General features: G+C 48.7%; 1 protein-coding gene across 2 annotated transcripts in view; it reads left to right on the top strand.

Annotated features, from left to right (window-relative positions):
* Nucleotides 1-425: 425 nt before the first annotated feature.
* The window catches only part of LOC119466487 (stathmin-1-A), a 32218-nt gene continuing 18560 nt past the window's right edge, over nucleotides 426-14083 (top strand). The window contains exons 1-2 of one of the 2 annotated variants that reach the window (XM_037726999.2): nucleotides 426-565; nucleotides 1154-1189. In XM_037726999.2, the coding sequence (XP_037582927.1) occupies nucleotides 553-565; nucleotides 1154-1189 (49 nt within the window). In that variant the 5' untranslated portion in view covers nucleotides 426-552. Of the gene's footprint in view, nucleotides 566-1153; nucleotides 1190-7876; nucleotides 8155-12739; nucleotides 12818-14083 lie in introns of those variants that run through there. The other variant, XM_037726998.2, reaches the window with a different exon arrangement.

Below are 14083 nucleotides of genomic sequence, written 5' to 3'. Positions count from 1 at the left end.
GAAAAATTGCCAAGCAATTTTATATTAGCAGAAACCTCGACCACTTATTCAGCTAACCATTGGTAGCGCGGCTTAATAGTGCACTGGCATATTTTGACGACGCAAGAAATGTTACATTCTTACGGTTATGCGTTCGTCTCGTTCATGAGTAGGGCAATGTTCCACAGCGCAGCTTTTCCTGATTGCGACTATCTTTTTTTGTATGCTCAATTTGCACTGAACAGGCTGCCTAAATAAATTTATCGCCACAGTAGCTGTAGCATTTGCTCAGATTTCCTTGTTTATTTTGCCAGAACCGATTGGAAAAGTAATTCTATTCGATCATTAGCCGCACTTCTTTTCTTTCTCGGTACCGAAACTGGAACTGAATAAAATCCGCTAGGCGGCGAAGCTGTTTCGCTCCCTTCGTCCAATCCCGAGTCCCGTCAACTGTCATAGACGCTAGTGACGAGGTTCGCGGCGGCTCGTATAAAAACATTGTCAACTGCCAAGCGTTCTCGCCTTTCGTGCTTTTCCTCAATATTTCGTCTGTGCTCTACGCAAACACTGCCAATGGAGAACGCAGGTGAGCTTCCTACATCTCAACGTACTCGCCAGGCGTGTCAATCTTGCATTGTCCTGCCGACGAGCTTATTGTGCGAACGCTTCCTAAGCCTACTACAAAACGCTTTGTTTCCGAAGTGGTAGGTTATTCGTAGCAGCTGCGCATTGAATATTCAAATGTCATCCGAACGCGATCGTTTAATAAGCAAGCCTAGTGGTGTGTTATGTCGACCGGTTAAGCATGCGTCGATATAGTTAAAATTTTGACGATGCGAAATAGTTTTTGTGCGTGCGAAAACGAGATCAACTGCCGAGGGAGTGGCGGCCTGCAGCTTTTCAGGCGGGAGGCCTTTGCATTTTACTTTCTAGGAGGGATACTTCATAAAGCTTTACCGGAAGCGTTGTAGTATTTATCCGTTTTTCTTTGTCCAGCCGCGCGCTTGCTGCATTTGTTGCACAAGTACTCGAAACAATTGAAAAGCTTTCGCTCTTTATCTGACGCATGAGTATCCAGCCGTCCGTTAGGGACTTCACGTATGTCTAGTGTTTTCCGTTTTCTTCGCCGTATTATCACCCTCTGTGTTCTCATAACCGTGTTCTTTTGTTTCAGATATCAAAGCTGTTGGCGGAGGCGGCGATTCGGAACGTGAGCTTACCGCATGCTTTTTTTTCTCTCACTCTCTTTCGTAACCTTGCAGATTCTTGCGACGGACACTATGTGCAACGCCTCTGACATCAACGATGCAACAATCATTTGACGCAACCGTTTTTAGTTTCGCAGTAGATTTAGTGGCAGGTCTTTCGAGGGTTCGTCTGAGCGGGCCTTTGTCCTGTCGTGTGAGCCCAGCTCACTTTACGTCGTCATCGCGTCTTCCGAATCACCGTCACGTGCCATGTTGTTATATAGCCAGCACACTTCGCTCTCTGTATCTATTTGTGCAGGTGTCGAGCACATGTGCGGCGTCTGCGCTTTCGCTTCTGCGTAGCAACTGTTGCACTGCGCTCGGTGTTATCTGTGGCTTGACAACGCGCGTCATTCTTTTCTTTTTTTCGTGGTCGGTGCTTCATTCTCTTGGTGCTTAAGTGAAATCGCGGAAGAGTTTCTAGAACTTTACTTTGCCTATTGTCACGCGAGGTGGGCGATTGAGGAGAATTAATGGCACCCATTCCTGTAATAGACAACGGGATGGCCTTTTGAGTGTGAAATGTACAGTGGTCTGCTTATAAACAGAGCACCGAATTTGTATATTGCTACTAATTATGGCTGAATTGTAACACAAGGGCATGCACATTTTTTTTCATGCTTACATGTCGGGCCGCTATGCCCTGGAATTTGTTTCTGTAATGTAGTTTTTCAGCTATATCGGCTTTATTACATGCTAGGTGTTCACTGGAAGAGTGGACCGTACCCCACATTATTTAGGCTGATTCTTGCTTGTGTAGCTTTAATATCAAGAATAGAAAAGCTATTTTGAAAATAAAGCATTAGAATGGGGATATGCAATGCACTTATACGACATCTTGCTGACAGCATTAGCAGATGCCTGATGGCATAACATACCATGATCACACGAGGACTCAAAAGCTTGGGATTGGACGGTGTTCAGTACATTGAACTATGTTGCTGTGTTGAATGGCAGGGTCACCTTTATTTTTTTTTTTTAATTTTTTTTTTCTAAGCAAACGTCAAGCTTGGTAAGGATAGAGTTGCGTAGCAGCGACTTTGCAAGTCATATGTAGTTCACAGAGAATGGGTCACAGGGGGAAAGTGAAGGGAGCGTCTCTAGATGTCGTTGGCTGGCTCATGTATACATGTTTGCTTTGAACGACCATGGCGGAACAAAGGGGCTCGATTTTTTTGTCAAACACTCGCATGTAGCCAAGGATACGGGAAATTGCCTGTCATTATAATTGGCATGTGGAAATAAGTTAATGTGAAATGAAAGTTGAGAAAAATAACTTGTTGCCAGTGAGTGCTGAACTCTCATTTTCAGCATTATGTGTGCAATGCTCTATTAACTGACCTATGGCAACGGTTGTTCTCCCATCGACTTGCTTGGGTGTTTGTGCATGTGTACACTGTTGGACCCTGGTAGTGTCGGCCAGCACTACTCTTGTCCATGGCGTCAAGTGCCTTCCTACACTTTGATTAAACCTGCAGGTAATGTTCCCATGCTTCCATTGGTTTCATTGTCTGTTGGCCTCATGGTTTTAATTTGGGGGACATTTGCCACTGCATTGCTGATGAAAGGAAAAATTGACATCCACCCGTATGCAGCATGAAGCTAGTTTCCCACACGGGCTACTCGGAAACAAAGCGTGGTAGTTGAAGAAAAATTATCCTTGCGCTTGGAGTTGTCGATTTGCCCTTGCACTGTGATCTGCTAGCCTCCTGGTTAGCTCAGCTGGTAGCGCAACCACCCTGGAAAGGCGTTCGTCCAGGGCTCGAATCCTGCACCAGACCGAAGTTTTCTTCAACTATGAGGCTTTGTTTTCGAGAAACCATTGTGGGTTTCCTTTCTCACTTCATGCTGCATATGGGTGGCTGTCAGTTTTTCCTTTCATGAAGCTTCCTCCACATTGCAGAATTCCGCAGAACTGATTTGCCACTGCATTTCTGACTTGTCACCAACTATAAATGTTGGGAAACTAACCAGAATGTCGAGCTGATGGAGGTTAGTGCCAGTAAAGAGAACAAACAATAGGTTGACCAATGAAAAGCTACTCTTGCGATGAGAAGATAGGAGCCTTGCGATGCCACCTTGGACGTTTCTGCACTAGCTCGTCATGGCATCGTGGATTTTCAAGGTGTCTAGTTGATCGACAGAGAAGGGCTTTACAGGACCCAAAGACAAAACTTGGCAAACCTTGGGAATTTTCACTGTGTTACAACAGCCTAACTGTGGGGAAAAAAATGCTGTGGAAGTTTGGGACCTCACACTAACATACCGGTACTTGTGTTTCAGCATGAAGTTCGAAAGGTGGAAGCTTAGCTCTCGTTTCTCTCCTAGTCATCAACTTATTTGCAAAGTAATGATGGTGGTGTTTTGAATAGCTTGAAGACTTGACTGAGGCATGAGTCATGTTGCAACTCTTATTTATTTCTAATTGTTTAGGATATAATGTGGTCAAAAGGGCCATGCAGGTGGGGTTACATTGATTTAAAAAAAAAAAAAAGGCTTCGTTGTTTCATGCAATAATCTTGTACAACTTGAACTAAAAACTTGCACAGGCTGTGTAGTGTTAAGTGCAGGATATTTCGTGCCCAGAGTCCCGTTGTATGGATGTTCCGGTGCGAGCGTCATGCATTTTACCGGCTTATGAAATATGCTTTTGCAAAATGCTGACAAGTTGTTATTAACTTCTCAGCTGATTGACTTGTGTGTTATTAACCTGCTGTCCATGAAAATTTAGGACTTTCTTTTTTGATTTACTTAAGACACTATTGACACTATTGAAATTGTCTTAGGTGACACGGCTAAAGGCAAACATTTGCCCAACTAGGCTGTGCCAACCGTACAGTGGCAGCTGTATGGCAAAAATAGCTCATTCAAGAGAGCACACCATGAAATTAAACTACTACACAAATTTTTAAACAGTTCAATACACAAATCACACAAAAATTCATTCTGATAGTTTGCTAAGTGCTTGAAGCACACACACACAAAAAAACGCACTAACTTAAAATTTTTGTGCAGGGAAGTTGTGTACTTGCAAAAACGAATTGCTTTTTAACAAAGAATGAGAATTGTCTTTTAAATAGGAACTGCTACAATGTATTGGCATTTTACAAATAGCATTGCTCAACACCGACTCCAGCGTAGCTGTTCACAATGAAGCGCTCAATCGAAGATATTGAATTTTAGTAACCATAAGGCTGACAGACGGTGAAGCTAAGGAAAGTATGGGGGGAAAATTACCCTTACCTTAAATTACGATGTAGAATTAATTGCTATTAAAAGTAAAGATTGCATAAGCTATGTATTCTTGATAAAGGGAAAGTATCGATTCTGCAAGAACAGACAATTAACTTGCTTGCACTTCAATTTTTCTTTTTTATTTCTTAATAATCCGAGGCTTATTTTTCTATGCTAATTTCTTCTTGTATATATTGGCTTAATTGTCTGTTGACCTCGCATGGTTAGTTCATATTTGTAAGTGGCACCGGGTGTAACTTGAGCGACGTGGTATTTTCTTTGCGCATTTGTTGATTGAAGAACCGGATCTGACTATAAAAAAAAAAACTTTGCGTTAGTTTCTAGTGCATATGCTCCGTCACTACGGGTTCATTTAACGACGTTATTAACTAGTAAACTGGCGGCGTCTATTCCGCTTATGTCTGCTGAGAGAGGAAAGTTGCACCATTGTATATCATCATCATCAGTCTATATTTACGTCCACTGCAGGGCATAAACTGCACTGCAGATGCCATTGTATATACAAGTCTCCTTTATAGCGAAGCGCTCGTTGTAACGAAATGCGGTTGCTCTGGCGTTTTTAATAATTGATCTTTCTGCATAGGCATCATCCGTTGTCATATAACCAGTTTCGCGTTTGTAGCCTCGTTTCCTGAGCGCGCCGCAACGGCACGTCGGTCGCATTCTCTTGCGCGCATGAGATGACGTGCTTAACCTCGCCGCGCACTGCATATAATTAGACGCGATATCCCGGCACATATGAGGGCGCATCGACAGGACGTGCGGCCGTTGGCCGAGGGGGGGGGGGGGGGGGGAGGATGGACGTTGATTCCGTGTAGCGGTTACGAAATCCAGATGGACGGTCGGTTGGTTGGGTTGGTGGATGGGAGCGCGCACGCCGCGCCTCTCCTGGTCCCATCGTCGTTAGGTTAATTAGGCCCGCCCTCTGCGCGCCATAACCGCGGCCTAGCTTGGAGTGGCGCGACGCTTTACTTTCGCGCGGCGCCTTCGGCCGGGCGTTTATTCTGTTGTCCCATCGCTTTCGCGGTTGGCGGCAGTGCTTCCCCCTCCTCTCTTTTGCTGGGGTGAATGGAACCATCGGGATAACGAAGGAGCCCCCTCGCCCGCCCGACGCTCGCGTGTGTGCGAAACCACTGAGCCGCGCGTTGTTTGTACCGAGTGGCGCTGTGCTAATAGTAATGCCCCTAAAGTATTTTGTAGGCGTGATTTTCTTTTTTTATATGCCCGAGCTAGGTGACTTGTTTGCTACTGTGGTCGTAATAGGTGTTGACTTGTTTTTAACCCGAGGAAGAGGGTTTTTGACGTCGGTGGTGTGTGCGTTGGGTGAGGGACCCGGGTATGGTAGGACTTTCTCTGGGATCCGTCGAAGTAGCCCACTGACTGCAGCGCTCTGCTGCTGAGTACGAGGTCGCGGGTTCCATTCCCGGTTGCGTACGCAGTGAAGCTGCGAGCCCTGCACTTGCGCGCAGAAAGGCTGCTGTCAACCAAGTACGAATCGCACCTGCCGACGACTGCGCGCGTCAGTCGTAACCCCAGGCGTGGTACGAGTAGTGAGTGGTTAAAACGCTTACACTTGAGTTGGTAAGAGGATACAAATTCGAGGAGCCAATCGGGTCTGGCCTTAGCGAAGATCGCTCCGACTCGCTCCTGTCAGAGAAACCGGAAAATACTTTGGTTATAAAGGGAACAAAACTGAGTGTTACTGGTATACTGGTAACCACACTGGTTACAGATAGTTACTGGTACATACACACACATTGTTCTTCGGCGGCCTCCTCGAGTCGAACCTGGATTGTTTCGTTCGTGCCTCGAAGCTGACCGCTCTCTCCTGGCTGATATTCGGCCGAGGCGAACGTGATCCCCGGGAGATCTCGTCACCAAAGCAACGACCGTGCGGGATCCATGTGGCGACTGTCGGCGGCGCACGACAGAAGGACACGGCGAACGGCGTCAAATTCGACACGGAGCGCCTGTGCTCCGATACTGGCATCCCCGGTGCACTTGTACTTGGTGGAGCAATCTCCTGCTAGTTCCTTGTATCGCTGTGGAAGCCGCGGGACTCCTTAGCCAATAGGAAAGGCGAAATTCCCTGAAGATGTGCGCGTCGTCTGATCGCTGAGCAGACATCGCGGTAACGTACCACGCAGAGCTGAACTTATCTAATCACAAAGTCGCAAGTGCAAGCTACGAGGTTTATACACGTCAATTTGATGAATTGATTGTGCAATTGAATGTGACGTCTCCCGCGTGTCGCAAGAACTGAGCCGCTGGCATGCTATGCTGGGGACCCGGTAATCGCCATGCTGTAAAATGGGAGGCAGAAGATGGAACAGCCTTATAGCACCTGTATAACCGCGTTGCAGAAGTTTCGCTCCACATGGATTCCGGCATGTGCGTTGGATCTGACGTCATTGTACACCTGCATATACAGTCGATCCCGGATAAATCGAACCCCCAATAACCAATTGTGTATAACGAACAGCAATACGATCGCCTTGAAAATATTTGTATAAATTTTTATTTTATATATAAACACTTATGGCTCCCCTTCCGATTCGATATATCCGGGTTTGACTGTAATATGTAGATACACATACATACATACATACATACAGCTTATTAGCATGCTCTTGCATGCTTTGAAAATTAGCGGTACGTAAATTGTGCCCGAATTTTTTTTATATGTATATATCGTTACCGGCAGTGTAACTTACTGTACGGTTAAGCCGACCATTTTACGATTTTCCTCGATAATCCTCAAATAATGTTTGCACGCCCGTGTGCGGCCTGTATCACTCGTGATTTTTATACGGAAACCTTTCTTTTGGCACGCCCGGGATAGTCTTGTTCTTTCGAAAGCGCGCGGCTGCCTCCGTGGTGGCGCTCTGCGCGATTGCCGTTTCCGTCCGCCAGGCGGCGCCGGTTCGCTGCCAGCCGCCTCCCGTTATTCCCCAATCCCGACTGCCCTTTCGCTTCTTTTTTTCCTCGGCGCCCTTTCCTCCCTTTCCCCGCGAAGCTCAGCGTCGTGTCGGGATTCTTCGGGGGAAGCAGCGTCTGTGGTGGTCGTCGCTGATTGGGGATTGCCAGAGGCGCGGCGGTGGTAGTACGGGCACACAGGGGCGCGGTTTTGTCGCTGATCGGGCGTTATCATCCGAAGGGGGCCTTTACTTGTCTCGAGTAACCATCTAACTGCTCGGTGTTTTCCTTTTCAACCCACCGTTCGTAGGCGCTCGGATCTGCTGCTAGCTCCGCATCTCAATTTGCGCAGTTCTTCGCAAGGAAGAAGGCTTTAGGGACTCCGTCCTCGTCGAAGTTAGTGTACTCGGCGGTTCGCTCAAGTTCGTCGAATCTCGTTACCTTTTTTTGCACTACGACTGCTTGCGCTGTCGCTCTGGTTCGCCAAAGTTTACGACGACGTCTCCTCTGGCACCGATCGACTCTATCGAAGCTCGGTTGTTTGACGCATAGTCGTTAAGACGCTCTGCTGGTCGTGGTCGCCGCAGCCGCTCGCGCCTTTGAAAGCAGCACAACTCGCCCGACGATCAGCAGAGGTTCCCGGCGAACGGCTTCGCGATGGTGATCTTCGGTTCCCCGACGACTATTGTGAGCGAGCTCGTGAAGGAGGCCCTCCTGCGCTGCTTCTGTAACACGTGCAGGAGCGCACCCACTCTCGGTGAGTCATACACCGGGTCCTCCTATTCTTTTCTTGGATTATTTTGTTATTGTTTTTTTCTGGTCTGTGTGGCCATCGTTTCGAGGCATCTGTATCGAGTGTGCCCCCTTGATCTCAGCCCTGTCTCTGCGGTGTGTGCCTGCGAGGCTTGGCGTAATCTTTTTATTGCGCGCCCTCTCGCCTGCTCGCTTGAAGCTTTGGCATGTGTTTCTTTTCGGTTGCTTCTTAACGGTCTCTCTCTTCCTTAAAAGGAAGAGGCGCCTGAGCGCATGCCGGGATTGCCCCCCACCCCACCGTCTGGAAGCGGCTTCGTCTGGGCGTGGCACTTGTCTCGCGTTGGTGCACTTCGCATGCTTGCCATTTTGCCGTTTCTTCTTCGAGCATGTGCGCTTCGTTTTGGGGGGATTTATGAGTGGATCGTTCATTATGTAGCGCGGGAAAGAAGTGAAAATGAGCCTCACGCTTTTCTTCTGTACATGCGAAGTTTAGTTAGCTCTTGTTATTACACGCGCGAGGTGCTTAGTTTTGGTGGAGTGGACGACGACAAACGAATTCAGTGTGTTTAAAAAGAGAAGACCACCACTAGAGATTTTTATTCACTCCGTCACAGCGTACGGGAAAGCACCTTGTCATACGGTAAATCGTTCCAACCGGCAAAACAGACGCTTTTTCCTTACCGTACAGATACTTGGTTGCGCTAAAGCTCTATTGAGCCTTCGGCAGTACCACACTGCATTATTTTGCTCCCGGCAATCGCAGCCGTCTGTATAAACACATAGCTGCCTTGTGGCACATTACAGTTCGGTCCACTGTTAAAGGGAACGCGTGGGTCTAGACCACGTGCTATTTTTTTTTTCTTCTTCTTCTTCTGGTAAGTTGTACAGTCGCCCGGCTATGCAGCAAATCTAGTCGACGGCGCTTGCGCCTTTTCACACGCCTGTGCAGTGCAGTGACATAGCTTCAGCCATCACTTGCCGCTAGAGCACTAGCAAAGTCAGTCACGCAATAGCGTTTCCTTTAACAGCGAACGGCCACTGCACGTTCGCGCAGCTCCTGTATGTGAATTCGTAGCTCGTTTTCAGGTCAAGGACGTAAGTGCCCGCTAAGCAGGTAGCCATAGGCAATACCTGCGTTCTTTCGCTAACTTTCTGTCGTTCTTGTATTATTCAACCTGGCGCGCACTTGGCCGTGGGCTTGAGCTCACGTTGAGTAAACCGACGTCCCCGACATTTTACCATGCATGTCCGCCTCGTGACCGCTGTAGACCCGATGTCAGCTTTATTGCAACCAGCCGAGTTTACCTCTCCCTTTTTTTTATTTTTTTTTTATTTTGTCGAGGAGTGAGGATAAGCTGCACCCTGACCTTCTCTATCGCGCCAGCGTTATCGCAATTGAGCGATCCTGTTTGCCCGTAGGTGTTTACAATAAACTGTTTCCGTTTTCTGCCAGACTAACGGTGGCAAAAAAGAATTCGTGAGTCAGCTAAGCGGCGTTTACTCCGTCGCGCGAACGCTTCAAGAAGCTGCCCTTCGTGCATATATAATGCAGCGTACATGAGGCACGGATATTATTCACAAGGCGTGTAATATTAAACGCACCCAGCTTGTCACTGTACGGAGCTTCACGCACGGAGCATTTGCAGTGTAGTAACTCGGAGTAGGGTGCCGCAGACGACGTACGTTCCCGTCTCGGAAGCACCCTTGACAGAAAAGCACGCCCGTGTGAACATTCGTCGTCGACGTCCAGCGGTGCGGCCACCATAACGCAGTCGTTATGTTAGAGCCGTGGGAGGGCTTTTTGCGCCGGTCCTTTCAATGTGAACGACCTCCTTTTTGGCTCTTTTTCTCGAAGAGGTCCGACTTTTCTCTCTACACCCCTTACGATGCTGTAATGGCCGCGCAAAGCATGTTCCAGCCCATCCCCCTTTCCCCCCTCTAGTGCACCCTTGGTCGCCCACGCGAAATGTCTCGGCGTTATACGCCCTGGCCGGTTTTTCCAGCCCCGCTTCCGAGCTGTCTGAACGGCTGCTGCACTTTAGACTGTCGAAAAAAGCGTCACTGGGTGCGCGAGCGAGATGTCTGCCCGTTCGTGCCTTTGCCGCCTACGTGTGTGTCGGGACTTAGGTCGCTTGAAAATTGGGCCGCCTTATTTCGTTATCAAGTTTGTAACGGTGGTTTGTGCATCCGTCGGAGGCGTGCTTGCTCAGAACCTATACTTGGCTTGCATTTTTTTTTAAATACTGGACATGTATAAAACGCTTATTCGGGTTCGCTGTCGTCGTCAGCTTATTCGTGTACTTCAGGACAGTCTCTGTCCAGCAGTGTCCACTTCCCCTTTTCTTGCCCCAGCTGACCCCCATCTGCAGATTTCTTAATTTCATCGCAAGGCCTATTTCTCTGCCGACCTCGACTACGCTTCGCTTCTCTTGGCGCCCGTTCTGTAAACGGTAATCTTTCCTACGCATTACATGGTTCGCCCAGCCCCATTTTCCTTCTTTATGTCAACTAGAATATCGGATGTCAACTGAATACCAAAACTCGTTAGGCACGTTTTTCTTTCGCGCTGTTCTTGTTGAAGACGTAAAAACTAAGCGGGGGCTGCATGCTGACGATTATTACGTCGCTGCCTACACCTCGCTTCAGCAGCTAAGTAGGTTATGTTTATTGCGACAATAGCTGCGTGGGCTCCTTTCTGCTTAAACTTAGGTGGCGCCACCAACCCGGTCACTCACGTTTACGTCTCCCCGTACTCCGCAAAGGGTAATACGTTTACGGACACGTTAAATAACACTAACCGTTGGAACGGTTTTGAACGGCTGCGGTCGCAAATTGCTCGAGCATTCAGCGCTGCTTTTCTCGGGTCCCGCATTTTTGACACCCCCCACTGTACCGCTTGTCGCAGCAGAGAAGACGCCGTGTTACAGTTACTTCGAGAACAGCCCCATTTAGCATCGCCAGATGGAAACGTCACCTTGCGCCTTTCTGCGTTCACGGCCGCGCCGTGCCAAATGTACGGGATTCACCGCGACTCCCTAGTGCTGGACCTTTGTATCGGCGATATGGATCGGGCCGCCGTGACGTGGTCCCCGACCCGGAGTTGCCAAATGCCGCGGGCGTAATGCTGCTCTTGCCGCTGCTTCTACAGTACAGGTCCGCGGCGCACCGGCGTATTACCTCTCCATTGTGGCACTCCCGCGAGACGACGGGCCGAGGCTTTTGGACAATCGAATCTATTGATTCCCCCTCGCCCCTCGAACGTCCCTCACTTCCCTCCCCCTCTTTCACGTCTGCACACACACACTACCCGCCGCCGGCCGTGCACGCTGTTTTGTCGTTACTGTGGGGCGCTTGCTTGCTCGCTTGCTTTTTGTGGGGCCCCTCTTTTGCGTGTGCTGTCGAAGGTCCTCCGTACCACCGTTGCACGATGACCTTGAGAGCTCTCGGCCTGCTCATTACGTCGGCTGTTTTCTTGCATTGTTGCTCCTCTGACTACGTGTGCATGTTGCGTAAGCGTCTTCAAAGCACTCGCGTAATGTGCCATAACATCCTGTAAAAGAAGTGTAATGGTTTTGCGAAGTTACTCTAGTCATTCCCAGGAAGCTGTAGTTGAGCGCAGCGCTGTCTAGCGGCCGAATATGCATCTGCAGTTAATGTGTGTATTCATTTTCGTCTGCTTATTCAACCATAAGTGCAATACACACGTTAATTTTAGTCGTACGGACATGCAAATTTACGCAGCGCCGTGTTTTTTTTTTTTTTTTTGACAAGGATTAACAGTTCTTCCAAGAGCATCCACATAACACCTCCGACCAGCCTAAGTACCTGACCTTTGTCCGCTCATTAAACCATAACAAGCGCCCTTCGCGTAATCCATGGTCATACCGGCACGCAAAACAACCAAAAAATGTGCCCTAGACACCGACCTTGCAGCAACGAGCAGCAGTTCTTCCAAGAACATGTGACCACCATTGCACCTTCGACTGGATTATGCGCACCAGCCTCACTGATTAAATTTTATTAATGTTTTGTGTCGGAGCGCCGCGTAAACGGACTCTTCCAGTTCGGTTGCTACGTCCTTTTGGAAGAACCTCAAATTGTCGACGTTCATTGCAGTGCGGATGCTCCCCAAGTCAGAAGCTTAGCGCTGCGTTGCTCTAGCTACGTTTACCTAAAGTCGCATTCAGTTGTCGGACCGGAAACCGGTATAGTCGGGACGTGTAACCGCTACCGGGTTTGGACGAACGAGCGTCGAGGCGATTTCTGTCAACCTAACGTATGGTTAACCCGCTTGCCAAGATGCATGTAAACGCAGTCGGGTTCGGGGCTGCGTCAGCTCGACTTCTGACTCGACCTTGTCGTGTCGAGTTCACGTAACGAAACTGATAACTTGCACCGCGGTAAGCCTGTTCCTTGACGCATACGTAATGTCCCATAACGCCACCGTGCACTGTTCGTGAGTGCTCCCCCCTCTGTTTGGTGCTTGACCTCGTGTGTACTCCTTGGTGCCGTGTTTTGAGTGTCCGTGTCTCCGGTCTCTCTTCCTCTCTCTCTCTCCCCCTCTCTTTCCCTCATTGCTGCTCGCTAAGACCGCAACAAGAGTCAGCCAATGATTCTGAAGCCGCTGGTGAGGACGCGGCCTCCTCGCCGAACTGGCATGCTCATGGGTGAGTACGGCACGGCGGCGACGATCAGGCGCCCACCACTCAACTCCGTTCCAGGTTTATCTACGGTAGCGCGCAGTGTGTGAAGTGGGTTTTCTTTTTTAAAGAGCAGTACCAGACAGTGACGTCAGTGAGCACGGCGTTTGGAGTACTCTCAAAAGTGCCTTGTCTTCTTTATGCATATTCTTCGCATCAAACGTTCCTGGCATATGTATCCACCAGGAATGCAACGTAGTCCATCTTTACTGACAAAAATGAAATTAACTATGGACGTGCAGACGGCTTTGCCGTTAGTTGTGCGTTTTTGCACCTATACTGGCTTCGTCAAGCCCCCTCTCATGCCAAATGGGGCATTTTTGGTTTTGTAAACGCGTAATTGGTTTAGTTAATATTTCCTATTATAAAGGATTAAATAGCGCTCGATATGGGGGACAGAGACCAACACGAAACAACGCGAGCGCTTACTTGCAACTAAGCGTGCACTGGGAGAGGCTCGCTTTGGGGGTCGAACTGCCAGGCAGGCGTGCATATTTTTTTCCCCCGGAAAATCCGAGACCGTCGCACGTGGAAGCTACGCTGGTTGTTCCGCGGTACCAAAAGCGCCGTGATCGACGCTAGATGGGGCGCAGTATCACGTGCAGAAACTCCGCCCCCGCAGATTTATTTCCCTTCATTGTCACACAAAGTTGTATGTGATTTCAGTAATATTTTGCAGAAAAACTCGACTTTGTCGACAGCGCACCGCACAATGTGCTAGCTCTTATTTAGCGGGCGTACACCGTAAAATTTGCACCTTTAAAAGTCCGTAAGGGTGTAAATAGGTTCGATAACTTAACGCATTTGACACCCTTTGTGGTTGTAAGGGTGTCGGTTTATTCTGTGCACTGTCAATTTACGTCGGCTTTTGTTACTATAATTATTTGTAGGCCACTCCTGCTAGGGCTTCACCAAGGCCTGCAGTATTGTATGCACTATAAAAAAAAAAATGATACATTGGCGTAATTCTTTCGTGAGCCTCCGACATTGTCGTCGCACGCCGTGGCGACGCCACCTCCAGGACCGTGTCGGGCGTCTGCCCTCACCACGATTGCCGTTTCTCGTGTTTCTTATCGCTGCATTTCTTGCGTGCGCTCGCTCGCGAGGGATGTTGCTATGTGGGACAGCGGCAGCGTGTCATTTGCTCGTGATGCTTACGGCATTGACATCGCAGTTGTTGCGCTGCTGGTGCGTTTTTTTATTTATTTTTTTTCTCGACGCGGCGGTTGGTCA

Source organism: Dermacentor silvarum, chromosome 10 (genome assembly GCF_013339745.2).
Source record: "Dermacentor silvarum isolate Dsil-2018 chromosome 10, BIME_Dsil_1.4, whole genome shotgun sequence".
NCBI lineage: Eukaryota > Metazoa > Arthropoda > Arachnida > Ixodida > Ixodidae > Dermacentor > Dermacentor silvarum.
Note: the sequence above shows the minus strand (reverse complement) of the source record. Positions and strands in the feature narration are given on the sequence as shown.